At 54.0% G+C, this 17,493-nt stretch overlaps 4 protein-coding genes across 6 annotated transcripts in view; 1 reads left to right on the forward strand and 3 right to left on the reverse strand.

Moving 5' to 3' along the window:
• Positions 1–161: 161 nt before the first annotated feature.
• On the reverse strand, positions 162–2,695 carry FAM219B (family with sequence similarity 219 member B). Its single transcript, XM_042824546.1, has 6 exons — positions 2,621–2,695; positions 2,349–2,439; positions 2,174–2,264; positions 1,712–1,789; positions 1,345–1,393; positions 162–1,096 (listed from the first exon to the last, which is right to left on the reverse strand). The coding sequence occupies exons 1-6, from the start codon at positions 2,693–2,695 to the stop codon at positions 713–715; spliced, it is 768 nt and encodes a 255-aa protein (XP_042680480.1). The 3' UTR covers positions 162–712.
• Positions 2,696–3,108: 413 nt separating this feature from the next.
• On the reverse strand, positions 3,109–7,760 carry LOC122163250 (cytochrome c oxidase subunit 5A, mitochondrial). The gene is made up of 5 exons (XM_042824384.1): positions 7,664–7,760; positions 5,469–5,585; positions 4,558–4,679; positions 3,621–3,743; positions 3,109–3,265 (listed from the first exon to the last, which is right to left on the reverse strand). The coding sequence occupies exons 1-4, from the start codon at positions 7,743–7,745 to the stop codon at positions 3,630–3,632; spliced, it is 435 nt and encodes a 144-aa protein (XP_042680318.1). The 5' UTR covers positions 7,746–7,760; the 3' UTR covers positions 3,109–3,265; positions 3,621–3,629.
• Positions 7,761–11,323: 3,563 nt separating this feature from the next.
• On the reverse strand, positions 11,324–11,935 carry RPP25 (ribonuclease P and MRP subunit p25). The gene has a single exon (XM_042824717.1). It carries the CDS (start codon positions 11,933–11,935, stop codon positions 11,324–11,326), a length of 612 nt encoding a protein of 203 aa, XP_042680651.1.
• Positions 11,936–15,372: 3,437 nt separating this feature from the next.
• The window catches only part of SCAMP5 (secretory carrier membrane protein 5), a 4,481-nt gene continuing 2,360 nt past the window's right edge, over positions 15,373–17,493 (forward strand). The window contains exons 1-5 of one of the 3 annotated variants that reach the window (XM_042824368.1): positions 15,373–15,435; positions 15,834–15,906; positions 15,986–16,114; positions 16,885–17,041; positions 17,258–17,359. In XM_042824368.1, coding sequence (XP_042680302.1) covers positions 15,900–15,906; positions 15,986–16,114; positions 16,885–17,041; positions 17,258–17,359 — 395 coding nt within the window. In that variant the 5' untranslated portion in view covers positions 15,373–15,435; positions 15,834–15,899. The other 2 variants (XM_042824367.1, XM_042824366.1) reach the window with 2 other exon arrangements.

Consider the following 17,493-nt stretch of genomic DNA (forward strand, 5'->3'; position numbering starts at 1 on the left):
TTTGTGTGGAGCTGGAGGAGGCAGCACATCCACTGCTGGCTCCCCCAGCCCCAAATGGGTGCTCCAGGGGGGATGTGGTGATGAGGGAGGTGGCGGGGCTGATGGACACCAGCATCCATAGGGAAACAGGATGGATCTGGGAAGGGAGCAGTAAGACACGCTTTGAGTAACAAGATCCAGTTTACTGAGTGCTTTCTCCAACAAGGAGTATACAAAAAAGTCTCAATTATTTAGACAAAGATTATTTAAATAAGGTTTGTTTTTAAGAAGCTGATTGTCCTCTACAATACAGCAGGACCATGATTTAAGGCAGCTTATAAAACCTGCACCAGGCAGAACTTTCCTGCCGCGAATCCATGCCCAAATGGGCTGAGCTGCACTGATGACTAAGAAGGGCCCCCAAGGGGGGAACACATCATAAATAAAACACAGAGGCCATTGGCCCCTTTTTGTATCTAACAAGAAAGAAAAACACATCTATCCCAAGAAAAAGCAAGCAGCCCTTTGGGCACCTACCTGCCCTGCACAGCTGGCAGCATGAGAAAGATGCACAGACAAAAAGAAGAATGTAACGATGCCGAGGTTGGGGAGCTGCTCCAAATTTGACCTTTTTTGCATAATGAACAGATTCAGGAGGGCCGTGTCAAGCAGTGTCCTTGTAGAAGTGGGCTCATGGTCTTAGGGCACTCTGGGTATGTAGTGTCTGAGCTGTTCAAGGCTGAAGAATGGGACTGGTGTGAGTCCCCTCCTTACCCTGGTGACAAATGACACCCGTGTGGCCATATGTCACTGAGCCACCCCTGTGATACTGCTCTGTACAAGAAGTGGTTTGGGACTGGCTGGTTGCTGTAACGTAGTAATGAGTTCTTGGGATGCCACCAAGCATCCCAGGAGACATGGAACGTGGTGGCTTTTGAGATGTCCCAACATGAGCAGCACCTACTGGACCACACAGGAGAGAGAATCCCCAAAGCAGCATGGGCAAGAGGAGGTGGTGGGTTTGGGGGGGGATGAGGTCCAGGTCCTCGTCATCTGGGACCTCATCCAGGTGGTACCCATCCTGCAGGAGCTGCCGGCTCAGGTCCTGGTTCACCTGCTGGAAGGGAGAGAGAAGATGGGGCTGATTAATGCTCCCTGTTAATGCCACTGGTGTTCTGGTTAATGCTGCGGTGGGTGCGACAGCAGGGGACAGACCAGCAGGCTTTAGTTAACCTCAAGAACAAGCAGCAGCTTGTTCTAACTGTGATTAGAAATGAAGGCAAAGAGCTGAGCCCTGAGGGGAAAATGGGGTAGGGGACTCCAACAGGAACTGCATGAAGGGCTGGGAGCCAAACCTGGACTTGCCTCGGCGGAGGAGTAGCCAGAGGAGCCCCTCGATTCCAGCTCCCCGTCACTAGGATGAAAAGATGGTGTCAGAGTGAGTGCTGCAAGCTCCCTCAGCAGCCAGACAAGAGAACCTCCGAAAAGGCCCAAGAGAATTGAGGAGTTTACTTGGGTAAATTACTTTTACTAAATTTGGATCAGAGGTGTTTTGCTGCTAGGAGGTGCCCAGCCCAACCATGGATGCACCTTTATTCTCTCCAAGCAGCAAGGCAAAACTCCAGAACAGTGAGGTTTACAGGCTAATCCTCTGCAAATCCCACCCCGGGGCATTCATCCAGCATGCCGACCCTCTAAAAACACCCACCTGGAATGAGCATGGGATGCTCACCTGTCTGAGTCCAGGGACACCAGGCTTTCATCTGCTGCCTGGCTGAGTGCCACGTAGCCCTTGTGAAACTTCACTGACCTGCAAGCGCATGGGGACACGGCTGCAAGGTGATGGGCAGCAGCAGGAATCCCCAGCACATGGCATGTCCTATCCTTGCAGCAACCCCACAGCACACCCATCCTCACAGCACCACCATCTTCAACTCTGCAGCATCCCCAACCACTCAGCATTCCTATCTTCACAGCATCCCCATCCCCATCCCTGCAGCATCCCCAACCTTGCATCATTCCCATCCTCACAGCATCCCCAACCCCAGCCTTGCACCATCTCCATTCTAACCCTTACCTTCATCCTTGCAGCATCCTCAACCCCATCCCCACGGCACTCCTCCCTGGCCCACTCCCAAAGCACTCCCACACACAGATAAACGTTTCCACGTTTACGTTACTGAAGGGCTCTGACCTTTTGCCTGTCGGTTTGGCTGGGGGCCTACCGGGCCCTCCCAGCAGCCCGTGCCGCCGCAGTGCCGCCCTGGCCAGCTCCCGCTGCCTCTCTGCAACCGAGGGGAGGGTGAGGGCCGAGAGTCCCATTGGGGCGTCAACTCCTCACACGAGGCCCCATTGGGGCTCACACTTACGCAGCGCGGCGGGGGCCCGGCTGAGGGTGTAGGGCCCGCTCCTCGTGGCCCCTCCGCCTCGCTGGCCCGCCCTCCTGTCACTGCGAGGTGACTGCGGAGGGAAAGCAGCTCAGTGAGCCCCGCGCCGCAGCTCCACAGCCGGCCCTGCGACCACACCCCGACTGCAGGGCCCGTGCAGCCCCAGCTGGCCCCGCTCCTCCAGCCCCACGACATCTCCATCCAGCCCCCCTGCCCCAAATTGCCCCACCACACCCCCAAGCCCGGCCCCTCACCGCCTCTCCCCGCCCCCCGCCCGCTCGGCCCGCAGCGCCCACAGCCCCGGGCCCGCCGCCGCAGCCCGTCGCCATGGCCGCGCGTCGCCCCGCCCCTCCACCAATGGCAGCGAGCGGAGAAGAGAGCAACCAATGAGGAGCAGGAAGGGGGCTCGTCCTGCCCTGCGCATGCGGGGTAATGAGACACTGTGCGCAGGCAAAACGCTCCGGGCTGCTGGTGTGACCGCGCTCAATAGGGCCGGGGTACGTAGTGCCCTAGGCAGCCTCCTGCGTTCCTTTATACACGCATATACGTAATTATACATACGTAAGTTCTATATTTTTTTTTCTGTGTGTCCTAGGCAGCCTCCTGCATTCTATCATATATAAATTATATACATATAATTTATAATTAATTGCCCTAAAACCAGGAGAATTTTCCTCCAATCTTGGCAGGGAATGATCCCTATTTGTTCCCATCCCCACAAAGTGACAACACAAGGCACTGCCTCAGTTCAACTAGGTTTTCCTTTATTAAGTCCAACTCCACATCACATACATTGCAATTCAATAAAGTTATTTGAAATAAGGTGATACTTGAACTTTTCTGACTTGAGGCGACTGTATACAATCGGGCAGCACTGGCAGAACGCTCCAGTAATACACCTGGAATAGAAGAGCAGAAAACCTATTAAAGCAGCACTCCACAATTCCCACAGTGGCTATCTCCTGAGCCAACAAACTGCCTTATTATATGTCCATTCAACGAGAAGTTTTATTTGGGCTTTACTTCAGCCCAGGTCTTTCTGCTTAGATCATGGTCAAGCTTCAATCAAATCCCATCCTTTACAGAATTTTATTTACTCACACGAGTATTTCATCTAGGGATCTGTGGAGAACAGATTTTTGACACAAAGGCATACCTATTTCATACATATTTTAGTGTCACTAAAGTAATATTTCCTTTGTGGTCAAGTCTGGCAGGGGCAAGTGCTGCAAGTGAAGTGAGAGAATCTCTTACCAACAAGGTTTATGCTTTGTCCAGGCCCAGTTCCTCTGGAGTGGAGATTCCTAGTTCACTCAAAGTTGGTCTAAGCTCCTGGATAACATAGGGATAGATTTCCTTGTGCGGGCCTGCCTTGTCCTAAAAGGGAAAGAATGATGTTAACCAGAGAGCAAGTCGTTGTGAAGTCCACCGTGCATAAGACATTTTCACAAAGCGGTCTGTGGCCCGAACCACCATTTGCAATACACAAAGCTACAAGCCTTGCCAAGCTCCTAAAACAAGGGATGGTTTGTAAACCAGCCCACAGACAGCTTCCAAGCAGGAAACAGATTGGAATCATCATGCAGTCTGTGCCTCCAGTCTTGCAGAGCACTGTTGTTTGAAACAAGTGGATTTGGTAGCTAGCAGCAGAGTCCTCTGGGACTGTCCCTGTGCAGAGCACAGCTACTGGCTTCTAAGGCAATGAAAAAGACCTCTGCCTCCATCCCCACCCATTCCCACTTCCTGTTAAGGAGTTAAGCCAACCTGGGCTCAGGTTTCAAGGGGTTGGTTTATATTGTTTTTCTAATGCAACTTCCTGAGTCGGTAATCCCAGCCAGCTCAGCATTTAGGACTGCATGAAGGCAGTATTTACCTTTGCTGAGATACATCCATACTTATTAAAAGGAAAAGAAGAAAAAAAAAAAAGCCCCTAAAGACTTTCCCACTAAGGTCAGCATCAGAAAATGAAAATGCAGAAGTAAGAACGTCACACTTGTGAATGGATGCTGTTACTTTCACCTCCAAGCCACTATTTCAAACCGCCGAGCACGCGATCGCAGCGACCCTACTGGTTTTGTTAGAACAGTAGGCTTCCCTTTGTGTCACTAACACGAAGCCAACAGAATCTCCTGCTGCTGGGCTCTTGGTGATGTTGAGCAGCAGCCAGAGCCCAAGGCACCATCCCACTCACCTTCACCACCTCCAGGATGCGGACTGCGCTGGCAAAGTCATTTAACCGTCTGCACGCCCTCAGAGCTGCATCAATGATTTTTGGTTCCGGAACCAAGTCATAACCCACGAGCGTGTTTACACCTGTGGATACAAGGGAACAGCAGGAGCAACTTGGCATCGACTCACCATGCTGTCAAAAGGAAGCCACTAAGCATTATTTTGCTTTGTGAAAGAATTATTAACATGGCAGCAATCAGCAGCATCATGCAATTACAACTTCCATTGCTGTTTTGAACCCCTCCACCCCCAGGGGCTTTCTTTTTTTTTCTCCTTCCCTTTCACAACTAGAGCCACTGCCATCTCTTAAACAGGCTTGATGAAATCCCAGTGGGCCAGGATCATCCATGCTCTCAAAAAAAGTGTATACACTGTGGCAAGTGAGCCATGCAATCATTAAGAAATCCAAATGACTTTGTTCCAAGCGTAATGAAAGCAGTCATTCCCTTCCTCTCCTTTCAAAGGCAAGAGCCCAACATGGCCATCCGAGTCATGCAGCAACGAGCCCCATGGCTGTTATGCAAAGATTTTTACAAGCCCTAATTGAAGCAGTTTAATAGCAGCTGGCAACTCCACAGCAAGTAACACATGAAGGCAACCAAACAAACGGTCTGCAGCACGTTACGGCCAAACCACACAGTCAAAGTCCAAAGAAAAATTAGTGTGGTCACGCGTTAAGCAACAGCTGAGCTCAGAAACCCTTTCCCCACAGCAAAAGTTTTTCTCCCTTTCTCTAAAGATAGGACGTTAAAATCTGTATTCTGAGGCAAGAGAGCCTGCATTCTGACTGCCTCATAGCCAAATAAAAACAAGTTCCCCCTAGTCACAGCACTATCACAAAGCAGGCTGCTCTTCCCTTTGGATTCAACATACCTTTCCTTAGCTCCCAGGCATCGATGTCTGGCTTGTTGAAATACGTCACCCAGCGGGCATCAAACTCTTCATCTGACTCCTGTGACCCATGGGAATAACAGCGGGCATGCTGCACAGCTGGGCAAAAGCAGAAAGGAGGAAGTTCTGAGCAAATATACAAAAAGAAGGGCACTCGAGCCTTGACCAGGAGACCACAAGCTGTAAAAACGTACACCTCGCTCACTACGTTTCATTTGGGTCAGCACTCGGGGTGGATAAGCGTTGGATGAGGACAGCTTATTTATGGCAGCCGTTGGTTTTGTGGCAAAGCGTGTCCTACTCACTCTAAAGCACAGACTGCCAAAGGGCTCCCACAGCTTCAGTCAGAGCAGGGTGGGGGAAATGCAGAGAAAAGCAATTCTGTACAAGCAGCTTATGACAGAAGCTTTCTGCTTCCATAAGACAAAAGAATTTTACCTCCTTCCAGAGCCAAGCAAACCCATGGAAAGTCACTGGTCTGTGCAGTGAGATGAGCTAGGCTAATCAACTTTTCAGTAGCATTCCTTTCAGAAATGAGTATGTACAGCCTACGAGTTCTGATGTTATCCAATTGAAATCAATCCCCTGACTTACTCTGGAGCAATTCTCCACTGCAGACAACTCCTGAAAGCACTCAGCAACTCACTCTGTGACCCTCACTGGTAACAAGCTGCAGCCTTTGGCTCCAGCACAAGCTCCAAACTGAGGAAAGTTTGTGTGAAAGCTGTTTTAGGGAGACGCACAGCATGTCCCAAGCACACCTACAAAAGTGCTGCCAGGCGAAGGGCTGTTCCTTCCAGCAGGCTGTTGAATCACAGAATGGCCAGGGTTGGAAGGGATCTCAAGGATCATGAATCTCCAACCCCCTGCCACATGCAGGGACACCAACCTCCACATTTCATAGCAGCCCAGGCTGCCCAGGGCCCCATCCAACCTGGCCTTGCACACCTCCAGGGATGGAAGGGGCATCACAGCCTCTCTGGGCGGCCGTTCCAGCACCTCACCACTCTCCATGACATCCACCTAAATCTGCCCTCTCCAACTTCAAACCATTTCCCCTTGTCCTGCTGTTATCTCCCCTTTCAAAGAGTTGACTTCCCTCCTGTTTGTAGGCTCCCTTTAGGTACTGAAAGGCTGCACTGAGGTCACCCCGCAGCCTACTTTTCTCCAGGCTGAACAAGCCCAGCTCCCCCAGCCTGCCTTCATAGGGGAGGTGCTCCAGTCCCCTGATCATCTTAGTTTTGAAGAGTTCAACGAGAAAAAAAGCACTGCTGTCTCTGTGTCTAAGATAAAACTCCTGGCTCTGAGGTCTGTGTGCAAACCAACGTTGTTTTTTTTCCAATCTGATCCTTTGGTTTAAGGCACAGCCCAGCAGGCTCTGCTCTGCTCCACCACAGCGTCCCCATGCCAGTGTTTGCAGAGCAGCCAGGCTCAGGCGTGACCTTGAGGGCCTCCACAGCGCTGCTTGCTTTTTGTTCCCTTAACCCAGCATGAACTGCGGGCACCACGCAGCTGAAGCTTTCTTTAAAAGGAAAGGAACCACGGCCACGTGGCTCGCACCCCGTGCACAACCCACCGGCCTGGGCTGCGCTCCTCCTCCTTCCCCACCACAGCTTTTCAGACTCGAAGATCACAGCAGCTGTAACCAACAGGAAGCACAACCGGGTCGATGGAAAGCAGCACGGGGAGCTTCTCTAAGCACAAAACCCAACCAGATTTTCAACCAGACCTAAAGTTGAAGCAGCAATTCTGATATATAACGTAATTAAAAGCGTTACATCTGCCTTAGCAGAGCAGGAAGGGGGCAGATGCACGCAGAACGCAGGTCTGACCTTCCCCAATGACAGCACGGCAGCAGCACGCTGTGCCCTCAGGGCTGCAGCAGGACGGGCCGGGCTGCCAGCCCCAGGATAAGCCCACCTCCACCCCACAGCACGACCCCGAGTGCCGCCATCCGATCCTGAATCTGAAAGATTCGGCTTTTCCCCATTGAAAAAGAGATCTGCTTCAGGTTTATGCGGCGAAGCAGCTCGCGCTGCCACAAAGAGCTCGGCTCCCGTAGGGGCGCACAGCACCGCGTAAACGTACATGGAAGCGGGCTCACGCCGAGCCACAGGCCTGCCTGCCCGCCCGCCGGGTCACGACAAGGACACCGCGGCCCGCCCGCCGCCGCTCACCTGCGGAGCCGCGGATGGCAGCGCGGAGGCCGGCGGCGGCGGCGCAGCGACGGAGGAGGACGGTGGCGGCGGCGGGCAGCATGGCGGCGGACGGGAGGACGGCACCGGGGGGCGGCCGCGCTCTGAGGGCGCGGGGCTGCGGGATACGGGAGGAAGGGGAGGGGAGCGGGGAGGGCTACGGTGGCGCCGCGGGGACAAAGTTCTGCGCGGAGCGGGAGCGCGACGTCACGTGGCCGCTGCCGCGCGGGAAGGCGGGGGCTGCCGGCCGCCATTTTGTGGCGGGTTGGTGCTGTATGTGGGGCGATACGGCTATGTGCTGTTCCCGCCATCAGTCCTCCCCTCAGCCTGCTCCGAGCACACTGGAGAACTCGGCTGCTCCTCACATCTGCCTGTCTATATGCACCACCGTCTTCATTGCCCTCTTATGGATGCTTGCTCTTCTGTCCTTCAGACGCTGTGGCACCCAGATTGCCCCCAGCACTCGCAGTGTGCGGCGCCTGCCCTGTCACCTGGCAGCGCTGGGCCTGCTGCAGCACAGGGCACGGTTACACATCTGGTGCGCGCCGCTCGGATCCTGTTTGCTGACAGCCAGAACCAGAGTTTGGTTCTTTTGTAAAAACGCAGAACTGGCTTCAAAATGGAGCCACAGGGAACCCCACTAATGATCGTCCCCCAGTCTGCTGTAACCCCGTTTCCTACCACCCTTTGAGCTCAGCCCTTCAGCTGGTTTTTCACCCATCCTATTGCAGATGTGTGAAAGATCACAGTGTGTTTCAGAGCTCCCCCAGGCTCTAAATCTAGATCCCCCCAGGGACGGGCTGCCCATCAGCAGCCATGCCGTGAGGGGATGGAGCCCTTCCTGTTTGCAGCCCAGCAGCTGGGTTAGCACAGCAGCAGCTTGGCCTCTCAGAGGAAAGCAGAGCCCTCAGGGGCCTCCAAGCTCTTATGGCTATCAGGGCCCGCAGCTGCTTGGCATTAAAGGCTTTCCATGGATGAATGCAGCCTGGCGTTCCCAAAGGGAATCCCTGCTGCCGGGCTGTCTTCAGAGCATCAGTGAGCCCAGGATGGATGCATGGAGATCCATTGCATCCCCATCCCCAAATGCACACCGGGGTGCTGCCCACAGCTGAGGCCGCTGTCAGGCTGTCTGTGCCACGGTCTGTAAAGCCACAAGTTCACAGAATGACCCCAAAATTACTATTCATAGGTGCCGTGGGCTGTGCCTACACAGCAGACAATCACCACGCTGTTTTCACTAACAATGCCCCCTTAGGACCCTGTGGAGCCAGATGCCATCCTGCTATTTATAAATGCTTCATATTTGGAGTTGCAGTCAGTTTTATTCTTTTTAACTATTTCCTCACACAGGAAATCCTTGGTACACAGCCAGCAGTGCGAAGCATTTGAAATCCCCAGCCTCCTGTTGCCTCCAAGGTTGCAAATTGCCTGCGTACAGAATCAATTAAGAATAATTTTGAACATTAACAAAATAATATGGTGAAATTAGTGACTTTTTTTTTCTCTCTCTCTTTCTCCTTGCCTTTCTCCTTGCTGGGGGCAACACGAGCTGGCAGTAGGATTGTTAGTTCTCAAAAGTCTTCACACTTCCATCGAATTGTTTATTGAGTTCTCCCCCAAAGTCCTTCCATTGCTGGCTAGGAGACCAAAAACCCCTGACTCTTATCAGTGGGGTCAAGGCTGAGGCTTCGATGTCCTGCTACTGCTGGTTAGGAGACCAAAAATCTGTGAGGTAGAGAATTTGTGCTGACGTGTCGTGCCCTGTCATAACCCACATTCCCCATCTCTTTGTGCATAGTTCTTCATTGACCTCGTTTGGGATGGAAACTGGTGCAAGATGCTGTGCTGAGGGCTTCTGCTGATCTACCTGCAGGGCTGAGGGCATGCAACAGCCTGTTCTGCAATGGCTTATTGGCTTCCAACTGCATCATATGCACAGCACCTGGCCCAGCACCGCTGAGTTGTGGACGAATTTGATTCTGGGGTCTGTTCAGCCCCCTCCATTTCTTATGCCACTTTCTGGGAATAAAACCTTTCTGGGAATAAAACCCCCACAAAAAGGAGAAAACAATTGGAAATTAACGTTCAATTACATGGTGGCAGATAAGTGAAATGAATCAATCTGTGGCAGGGCAGATAAGCACAAGCTTCCAGCCCAGAGGAGCAGCTGCCTGCTGAGGGAGATAACAAGGTCATTGCCAAACAAGCCCCCCCTTCCTCCTCTTTCTCGCTCCCCTGGTCTCCTTCCATTCCTTCTCCCAGCCAAAAAAAGCACTTTCCAAGCCAGCCTTTGGCAAAGCAGCGATGCCTACTGACCCCATCCTAAGGCTGCGCTCTCTAGAGCCAACTGAATCTATCCTGCTTGGGCAGGGGACCCAGGTGGATTTAGGTTCAGTTGGCCTCCCACAACCCATCTCTGCATCGCCCCGGTCTCCATGTGCTGGCAAGGGGCAGATGGAGCTCCATAGGGGGCTTTGCCAGGCTCTGCCATGTCGGCAGGGGCCAGGCAGCTGCCAGGGCATGCAAAGAAGCTGGCCCTGATTCCTCATCCCCAAGAGGCAGGATTTGGCCAAGATCCCCCTGTTCTGGCTCAGCAGCATCCACAGTCCCACCCTCACTGTGCCCATCTGTGCCGTGGCCACTGGCAAAGACGCTCCCCCCCCCCGCATTTCCCCATAGACATACTTCAACTATTTCTAAAGAGCTTTTATTTTCCGTTTGTTTCCTTTTACCCATAGAAAAGGCAGACGTTTCGCTCCGAAGGGCTTTCTGGAGAGCCAGCCCATAGCAAATGCTCCACAGCCAAACCTACAAAGCTCCCCTTCATCCCAGCATCCGTCCAGCACGTTGGAGATGATCCACCTGATGCTCCCCATTGCCTCCATCCCTCGTCATCATGCTTTCACCATGGCTGCAAACACCTCTGGGAGAGGAAAAACCTGAATATGTGATGTGGGAAGAGGAGTTATTTCCATTTCTGTTCTTTCGGGGCTGCTATTGAAATGAACGACAGTGCTCCGGGGCTTGTTTCCTTGGCTCTCAGGCTGCAGCAGTTCTGGAAGAGGAAGGATCAGCTTCGGGTATTTCAGAGCAAAGCACAAAATAGAAACGATGCCAGAGCAGAAGGGAAGGGACAGAGACAAAGCAGGGAGCTGGGTGAGAGGGAGCAGGACCCATCTGCTTGTTTGTGCTATTCAGGATGAATCACAGGAGCCACAAGGCGTGGATCCCAGCGTTAATAAACCTGACAGCTCCTCTCTGGGGTTAATTGCAGTGGTTTTGATAATGAAGGTGTTACTCCGATGGGCTTTGGGCTCTTTGCTGCTGGCTGAGCCATCGTGATGTGGAGCGGCAGCATGCAGCTGCCTTTCCCAATCTGGGGAGAATCCAAAGGATGCTTCTGTGCGAGTCCTGGAGAGCTGCAGTGCCGGGGGCTATTTAGCAGGGCTGGCAGGAGGCGTGAGTGGCTCTGCATCCCTACAACTGCACGCAGCACCAGGCAAAAGGAAGGAAAAGTTAGGAGAGGGGAGGTTTTCCCACAGACCTACACACCGCAGCCCCCCTTCATTAGTGGGGGGTACAAGGATGTGCTCTGCATGGGGTCAGTAGCCCCCCAGACTCTCCTGTGAGCATAAAATAGGGTCAGTAGTGGCCATTGGTCTGGCTGTCTCTTGTCCCCGAGCCCCGCAGGCTGCCGGCTCCCGCTACCTGCAGCTTCTTGGGCAGCAGTTCCTCATGGGCAGGCGGTGGGGGCCGCTTCAGCCCCTTGGCTGAGGAGCTCGAGGGGTCTTCTCCTGCCTCTCTGGGCTCAGGGGGTTGGTAGCCCGTCTGGTTGGGGTCCAGGGGGTCACGGGAGAGCAGGATGCAGATGGAAGGGACGTTCTTGTGGACGGTCAGATTCTGTGCTGCACCGCCGGGCAGCGGGTCCCGGTTCTCCCAGACCTCCAGCAAGGTTTTGTAGCGTACCTTGGTGACCTGGTGAAGACCCCCCAGCTTTCTCTTCATGATCTCCACGCAGGTGATGGTCTTGGTGACTGCTCTGCCGCAGCCGCTGAAGACAATCTGCCGGCTGCCCTTCAGCTCCATCTGAGCCATGGCGAAGCTCATCAGGTTCCTGATCTTGCTGCCTTCCTTCACTTTCATCTCCACCACACCTGGGGGCAAGTCGGGGAAGGGCAAGGGGCTCTCCTCCTCTGATGTCCTGACCTTTCGGAAGTTCTCCATCCCAGACTGGGCAACGGGCTTGGCCGCCATCCCGCACCCCACACCTAGCCCCCGCTGTGTCGCTCCAGCTCCACCGTCACGTCCTCAGGACCCTCAGCCCCTTTCCCTCTCCTCGTCCTGGTGCTGGCTGTCCCCGGGTCAGGCCAGAGCTGTAGGATCCCCTGGGTGCCCCTGCTAGCTGCCAGCTGCAGCTCTCGGCAATGCTCAGGCTCCTCTGTTCCGTCTGCAGCGCTTGCTTCTGCCGCTCTTTGCTTCATTCTGGACTTCAGCAGCCCCCAGAGCTGTTCTGTGTAATTAGCAGATCCTCCCCCTCTCTCTCCCCTCCCGCCCCGCCTTCTCCTCCTCCTCCCCTCGCTCAGCCTCCCATCCCAGCACCCTCCTGCTGCCTCCATCCCTGGGTGGGCAGAGGGAGAAGCTCTCTCCTGGCTTCGTGATGCTCCCCAAGTCCTGCCCCCTTAAAGAGAACCTCGTCCCTTCTCTCAAGGACACCAAGCTGCCCGCAAACAGCAGCAGTTGTCCCCTGTCCCCCCCCCCACCCCAGCCTCCGGATCATTGCACAGTGGAAAGAGATGCCGCGTATTGCCTTGCTGCCAAATCTTATCGGCCTCTGGAGGACCTGGGATTATTTTCACCCCGAATAGGGCTTGCAAAATCCATGAATAAATGAATGGATCGGCCAGCCCCATTCCTGCCACCCCAATGCAGCGAGGGTTCCACTGTTGGGACATCCCGGGGTCCTGGCACCAAGGGGAGAAACTGAGGCAGGGCCAATGGCGTGGTTGAAATGGATTGAAGCCTCCGTGGGAAAACACTGCCTCCAAAAGATGCTGAAACCCATAGGAAAATAACAAGAAAGGATTTCAACAACCATTCACGCAGCAGGGAGGAAAACTGCGCTATGGGATCAAATCCTGCCACCCGTGGTCCATTTTTTTGCAGCGTTCTGCAGCACTTAAAATGGAAATGAATCGCGTTATTAGCAGCTCCATCGCTAATTACCATCTGAAGCCATTCATTACCCTGTCAGTGTGTTTGCTGGAGGACAACAGCAGTTATTCCAAGCTGAGGAGCGGCAGGATGGGAGAGGGACAAAAGCAGGGCTGAGGGGATAAAAGCACTGGGTGAAAAATACAGGGAATTGGTTAAAACAGAAAAGAGAGATGGTGAAAGCTGGAGCAGCAGTAACATGAGCCCCTGCCCTCCACCTGCCCTCGCTATATTTTCTTTCATCTGCTGAATGTGGGAGCAGTTCGGAAAGTTGAAGCATGCGATATGAGGAAAGTCTCCATCCATCTCTGCGTCACATCGGGGTGGCTCAGGTCTCAGGTGCTTGTCACATTGCACGTGGGACGGCACCCATGCCAGTGACATCCCTGAGTGAGAGCCTGTGCCCTGGCCCTGGGAACATCTGGCTCCCCACTGAAAGCCCTTCAGTGGGGCAAACCCCTTTGTAAAGGTTGAACAACGAGCAAGAGGAATAACTGGGGCGCCCCAGGATCCTGATCAGCCCCACCTGGGCACCTCAGCCACAACCTTTGTATGTCCCACAGCCCTATTTAAGCTCAGCTTTATAGCTTTCAGCTCTAATTTGGGATTTTCTATGAGTTGGTTCTCCAGTTTAATGATATCTATGCTTGTTTCTGGTGCTACTCATATGGACCTCAACCTATTGATTGATTGGAGAGCTGCTTAGCTACTACTGGCCCTGGCTGCTATGCTTACTTTATGGCTTGACCTTGAGAGTGTAGATTTGCTAGAGGTGTGCCGGCTGATCTGGGCGCATGGTTGGGCTTGATCACTGCCCTCAGCTCAGGTATGAAGCTTACCTCTGGGTAATGAGGTTTCTGCCCTGCTAGTTTTGCTGTCATCCTTGGTGTCCTACTTATCCTCCATGACTGTGAGGAGCATATGCCCTTCTCACTGTTTGTAACCAGAAGTGCCTCAGAGCTGCAGCAACCCAATTACATGTGGTCATGCCCTGATGCTCTGAAGGCGTCAGCAGCACTGTTTTCCCCCATAATGATGCTCCCAAAGGGGTTGGCTTGATGCAGCACTGTTTCTGGCACACGTGCAAACGCTGTGGCAGTGACATGAAGCTGGTTTCCAGGCAATAATGTTGGGGAAGAGATTTGATTTGAGTGTAAGGCAAGGTTATTTACAAGCAGGCTGTTTTATGGAGACATCTGCTTGCCTCATTGGAAATGGAGGGCTGTGCTTGAGCTTGGCTTTCCCTGGGATTCAGTACCAGCTGAGCTGCAGGGGACCGTTATTGGCCTTCAGATGTAAGGACTTGTCCCCTTTGGAACTGGCCTGCATGGAGGCTCCACCTTGGTTTTGGAGACCTCTCATTTTGTAGAGGTCCTCAGGAACTGCTGGTGGGATACCGAGTCTTGGTGATATGTTAATCTAGTTGCCACTTATCCACCCCGATGCCATTGCCTTTGTCTCCAAAACCTTGAAGATGAGCTGGAGCACAGCAGGATATGATAGGAGTAGATGCAGGGTTCCCTAAATTTCAGCTTGCCGGTGGGACCTGCAGGGTCCTCTTAACCCCCTTGGTACAGGCAGCCAGGAACCCCTGAAGCCCCAAGAACCCCTGAACAATATGGCTCTTATCACATTCCTGCCCTAAAGTCTCATTTCCCTGAACAGTGCCAGACTCCTACCCTACAGGGAGCCCTCTCTGCTGCATATAGGATTTCTCTTCTCTCATATGCTAATTGCTATATACACACTTCATGGAGGGTCTCCCTTGTTATGTATGGATTTCACCGTAGTCATGACCTACATAAGGTTAATGCTTAATGCATACAGAACTTAACCCCTATAGAAGCTCTCCCCCATAAGGTAGCTGCTGAACTCTTGCCCGTGGAGGATCTCCCTTGCTATGTGTAGTGTCTACAATACATGCACCCCATCGAGACTGTCCCCAGACCCGTATGGAGCCTATACTATATGCTATATCTTTTCCTATAGATGGTCTCCTGTGCCCAATACAGAGCTTACCATATCCCATAGAGGACTTCCCTTGCCCCATGTGGACCCTGCCAAACTCTTGCCCCGTAGAGGGTCTGCCTCGAACCATATGGGGTTTACCGTGCCCCATACAGAGCTTCCCTTGACCCGTATAGAGCTTCTTGCACCCTATGGGCTGTTCTCTCTTTCTCCATTCCCCAAAGAAGGTCACCTCGACCATATGAAGTATGCCCAACTCCTTCACTGGGAGTCTCTCCTGCCCCACGTGGAGCTTACTGCCTCCGTACCCCATAGGGGATCTCCCACGACCTATGTAGTGTTCTCAGCCCCAGAGATCTGCCTTTCATCCCCTATAGGACCCCGTCCTCAATGCGCTCCCCGCCCGGCGGCATCAGGACCCTGGACAGTTCCAACCTCTCTCGCGAGATCTGGAAGGCGGCCCCGTTGGTGGGGCGGGCGGGAGACGGCGCAGTCTCGCGAGAGCGCGGCCGCTGCGGCAAGAGCGGCGCCGGGCGGCCGCCGCCACCCGCGAAGCGAGGCGTGGGGCCGGTGCTGTGCGTGGGGACCCGATCGTGACGGCCGCGGGGCGGGTGGGGGCTGTCGTGCAGCGCGGGGAAGGCCCGGGAGGCCGCTGGAACCCAATGGGGGACGCGCCGCCTGGGTGTCCCCGCGCTTTCCCTGGGTTTTCGCCTCTCGGTGAGGCCGTTTCCCTGCGGGGACGGAGCTAAAGGAGCCCCGCTGCTGTGCGTGGGCCGAACCCCGCGGCTGGAGCCTGTGCTAATCGGCAAGGCGTTAAGCGGGGCGGGAGCCGGGATTGAGCCAGGTGTCCGCGCTAAGCCGGGCCTTGTGCTGAGGCCGGGGGGGAGGGAGGAGGGTTTGGGGAACGGGGACAGCTGGGGTGCAGCCGCACTCCCCTCAGCGCCTCCGTCTGTGTCCTCTTCCTTCCCTCCAGCTCTGACGCAGCTCCCGGCTGCTTTCACTCATCTCTGCAGAGCGGGGAGGCAGAGAGCGTGCCAGCATGGCAGGTATGGGTAATCTAGGGGCGGGGGGGGCTTGTGTTGTTTTCCGCTCACCGCCCCTCATTAACGGGAATTCTTGTTGCAGAAAAAGCCAACAACTTCCCTCCACTGCCCCGCTTCATCCCCTTGAAGCCATGTTTCTACCAGGACTTCGATGCTGAGATCCCACCGCAGCACCGCACCATGGCCAAGCGGCTCTACTACCTCTGGATGCGTGAGTCGGGGTTGGCCGTGTGCTCAGCACGAGTCAAACAGGGGTGGTGTGCCTTGTCCCCCTCCAGACCTTTGTGCCCAAACCCACTGGGGATGGGGTAGGGCTGCGGCAAGCCCCGGATTTCGTAGAATTGCAGAATCATAGAATTTGGGTTGCAAGGGACCTTAAAGTTCATTCGGTTCCAACCCCTTTGCTGTGAGCAGGGTTGCCAACTGCTAAATCAGGCACTGGAACAGCTTTGGTGGAGGATTTGCCACCAGCAAAGGCTCTCTGAGTGTCTTTGACATCAAGGGGCGTTCCTCATGGACCTGAACTCCTCACAGCCCCTCTGTTGGTTCCCAAATGCCCCATGTCCAAGCTGGTCACATGGGCTGGATCCCTCCTGGAGTTTTGCCTGTTCTTCTTTGCATGCTTCTGCGTGCTGTGCTCCATGCTGAGAGCCACTGCTCTTCTCTAACCCCTTCAGCTGCCCGGATCTCTCTAACATCCTCCGCATGCCTCCTGTCACTTTTCCACAAAAGAGGAAAAAAATATGTATAACTGTGTTTCCCTGCAGAAGCTGTTTTGGGACATTAAATTCCCAACGGCTGCTTTACTAGTTTCTGGGATACACTTCCGTGCAGCTCCATCTGGAGCATTTTATCAGCACAGGATGAGGAGCTCGGGGGGGAGCGGGGCTGTCAGACCTGCTGCAGGGTTTTGGGATCGTGCCGCCCTCTTCGCGTGCGCTACTCCGCTCCCTCTGTGTGTGTGTGTGTGTATGTTTGCAGTGAACAGCATCACCTTGGCGGTGAATCTCGTTGGCTGCCTCGCATGGCTGATTGGAGGCGGTGGAGCTGTTAATTTGGGACTGGCAATTCTCTGGCTCATTCTCTTTACGCCCTGCTCCTATGTCTGCTGGTTTAGACCTATTTACAAAGCTTTCAAGTAAGTGGTCACACCTGAGCTTGGCTTTCACGGTTTTATAAAACTTGTACGCAGTGCTTAGCTTTGGGGCACTGTCTGAATAGTTGGGGATTTCTGCTCTCCCTGCCCAGCCTTCTAGCTGTACTTTTTAATCCTCACCATGAGGCTGTTTGGCACTGGATGGGGGTAGAGCAGCAGGGATGGAGGTGCAGGAACTGACAGAGCCCTCTCTTGCAGGACAGACAGCTCCTTCAGCTTCATGGCCTTCTTCTTCACCTTCATGGCCCAGCTGGTGATCAGCATCATCCAGGCCGTGGGGATTCCTGGCTGGGGTGTCTGGTGAGGACCATGCGGTGGGCATGAACATGAGCTCAATGGGGAGGTGGTTTTGGGATAGAGAAGAGCAAAGAGAGCAAGCCGCCCCTCGGTGTCCTAACATCATGGGTAGCTTCTCTCCTTGGGGAAACTGGAGG

This window comes from Centrocercus urophasianus, unplaced genomic scaffold, assembly GCF_019232065.1.
Source record: "Centrocercus urophasianus isolate 14NV4802_14NV808 unplaced genomic scaffold, USGS_Curo_1.0 seq_23, whole genome shotgun sequence".
Lineage (NCBI taxonomy): Eukaryota > Metazoa > Chordata > Aves > Galliformes > Phasianidae > Centrocercus > Centrocercus urophasianus.

Excerpts from the sequence above, each read along its gene's own strand:
- FAM219B (XM_042824546.1), bottom strand. The coding sequence starts at position 2,695 with ATGGCGACGGGCTGCGGCGGCGGGCCCGGGGCTGTGGGCGCTGCGGGC. Across the intron at positions 2,265-2,348 it reads CCGGGCCCCCGCCGCGCTGC|AGAGGCAGCGGGAGCTGGCC; the intron begins GTAAGTGTGAGC and ends CCTCGGTTGCAG. Across the intron at positions 1,790-2,173 it reads GCCAAACCGACAGGCAAAAG|GTCAGTGAAGTTTCACAAGG; the intron begins GTCAGAGCCCTT and ends ATGCGCTTGCAG.
- LOC122163250 (XM_042824384.1), bottom strand. The coding sequence starts at position 7,745 with ATGCTGCCCGCCGCCGCCACCGTCCTCCTCCGTCGCTGCGCCGCCGCC. Across the intron at positions 5,586-7,663 it reads TGCCATCCGCGGCTCCGCAG|CTGTGCAGCATGCCCGCTGT; the intron begins GTGAGCGGCGGC and ends GCTTTTGCCCAG. Across the intron at positions 4,680-5,468 it reads TGCCTGGGAGCTAAGGAAAG|GTGTAAACACGCTCGTGGGT; the intron begins GTATGTTGAATC and ends TTGTATCCACAG.
- RPP25 (XM_042824717.1), bottom strand. The coding sequence starts at position 11,935 with ATGGCGGCCAAGCCCGTTGCCCAGTCTGGGATGGAGAACTTCCGAAAG.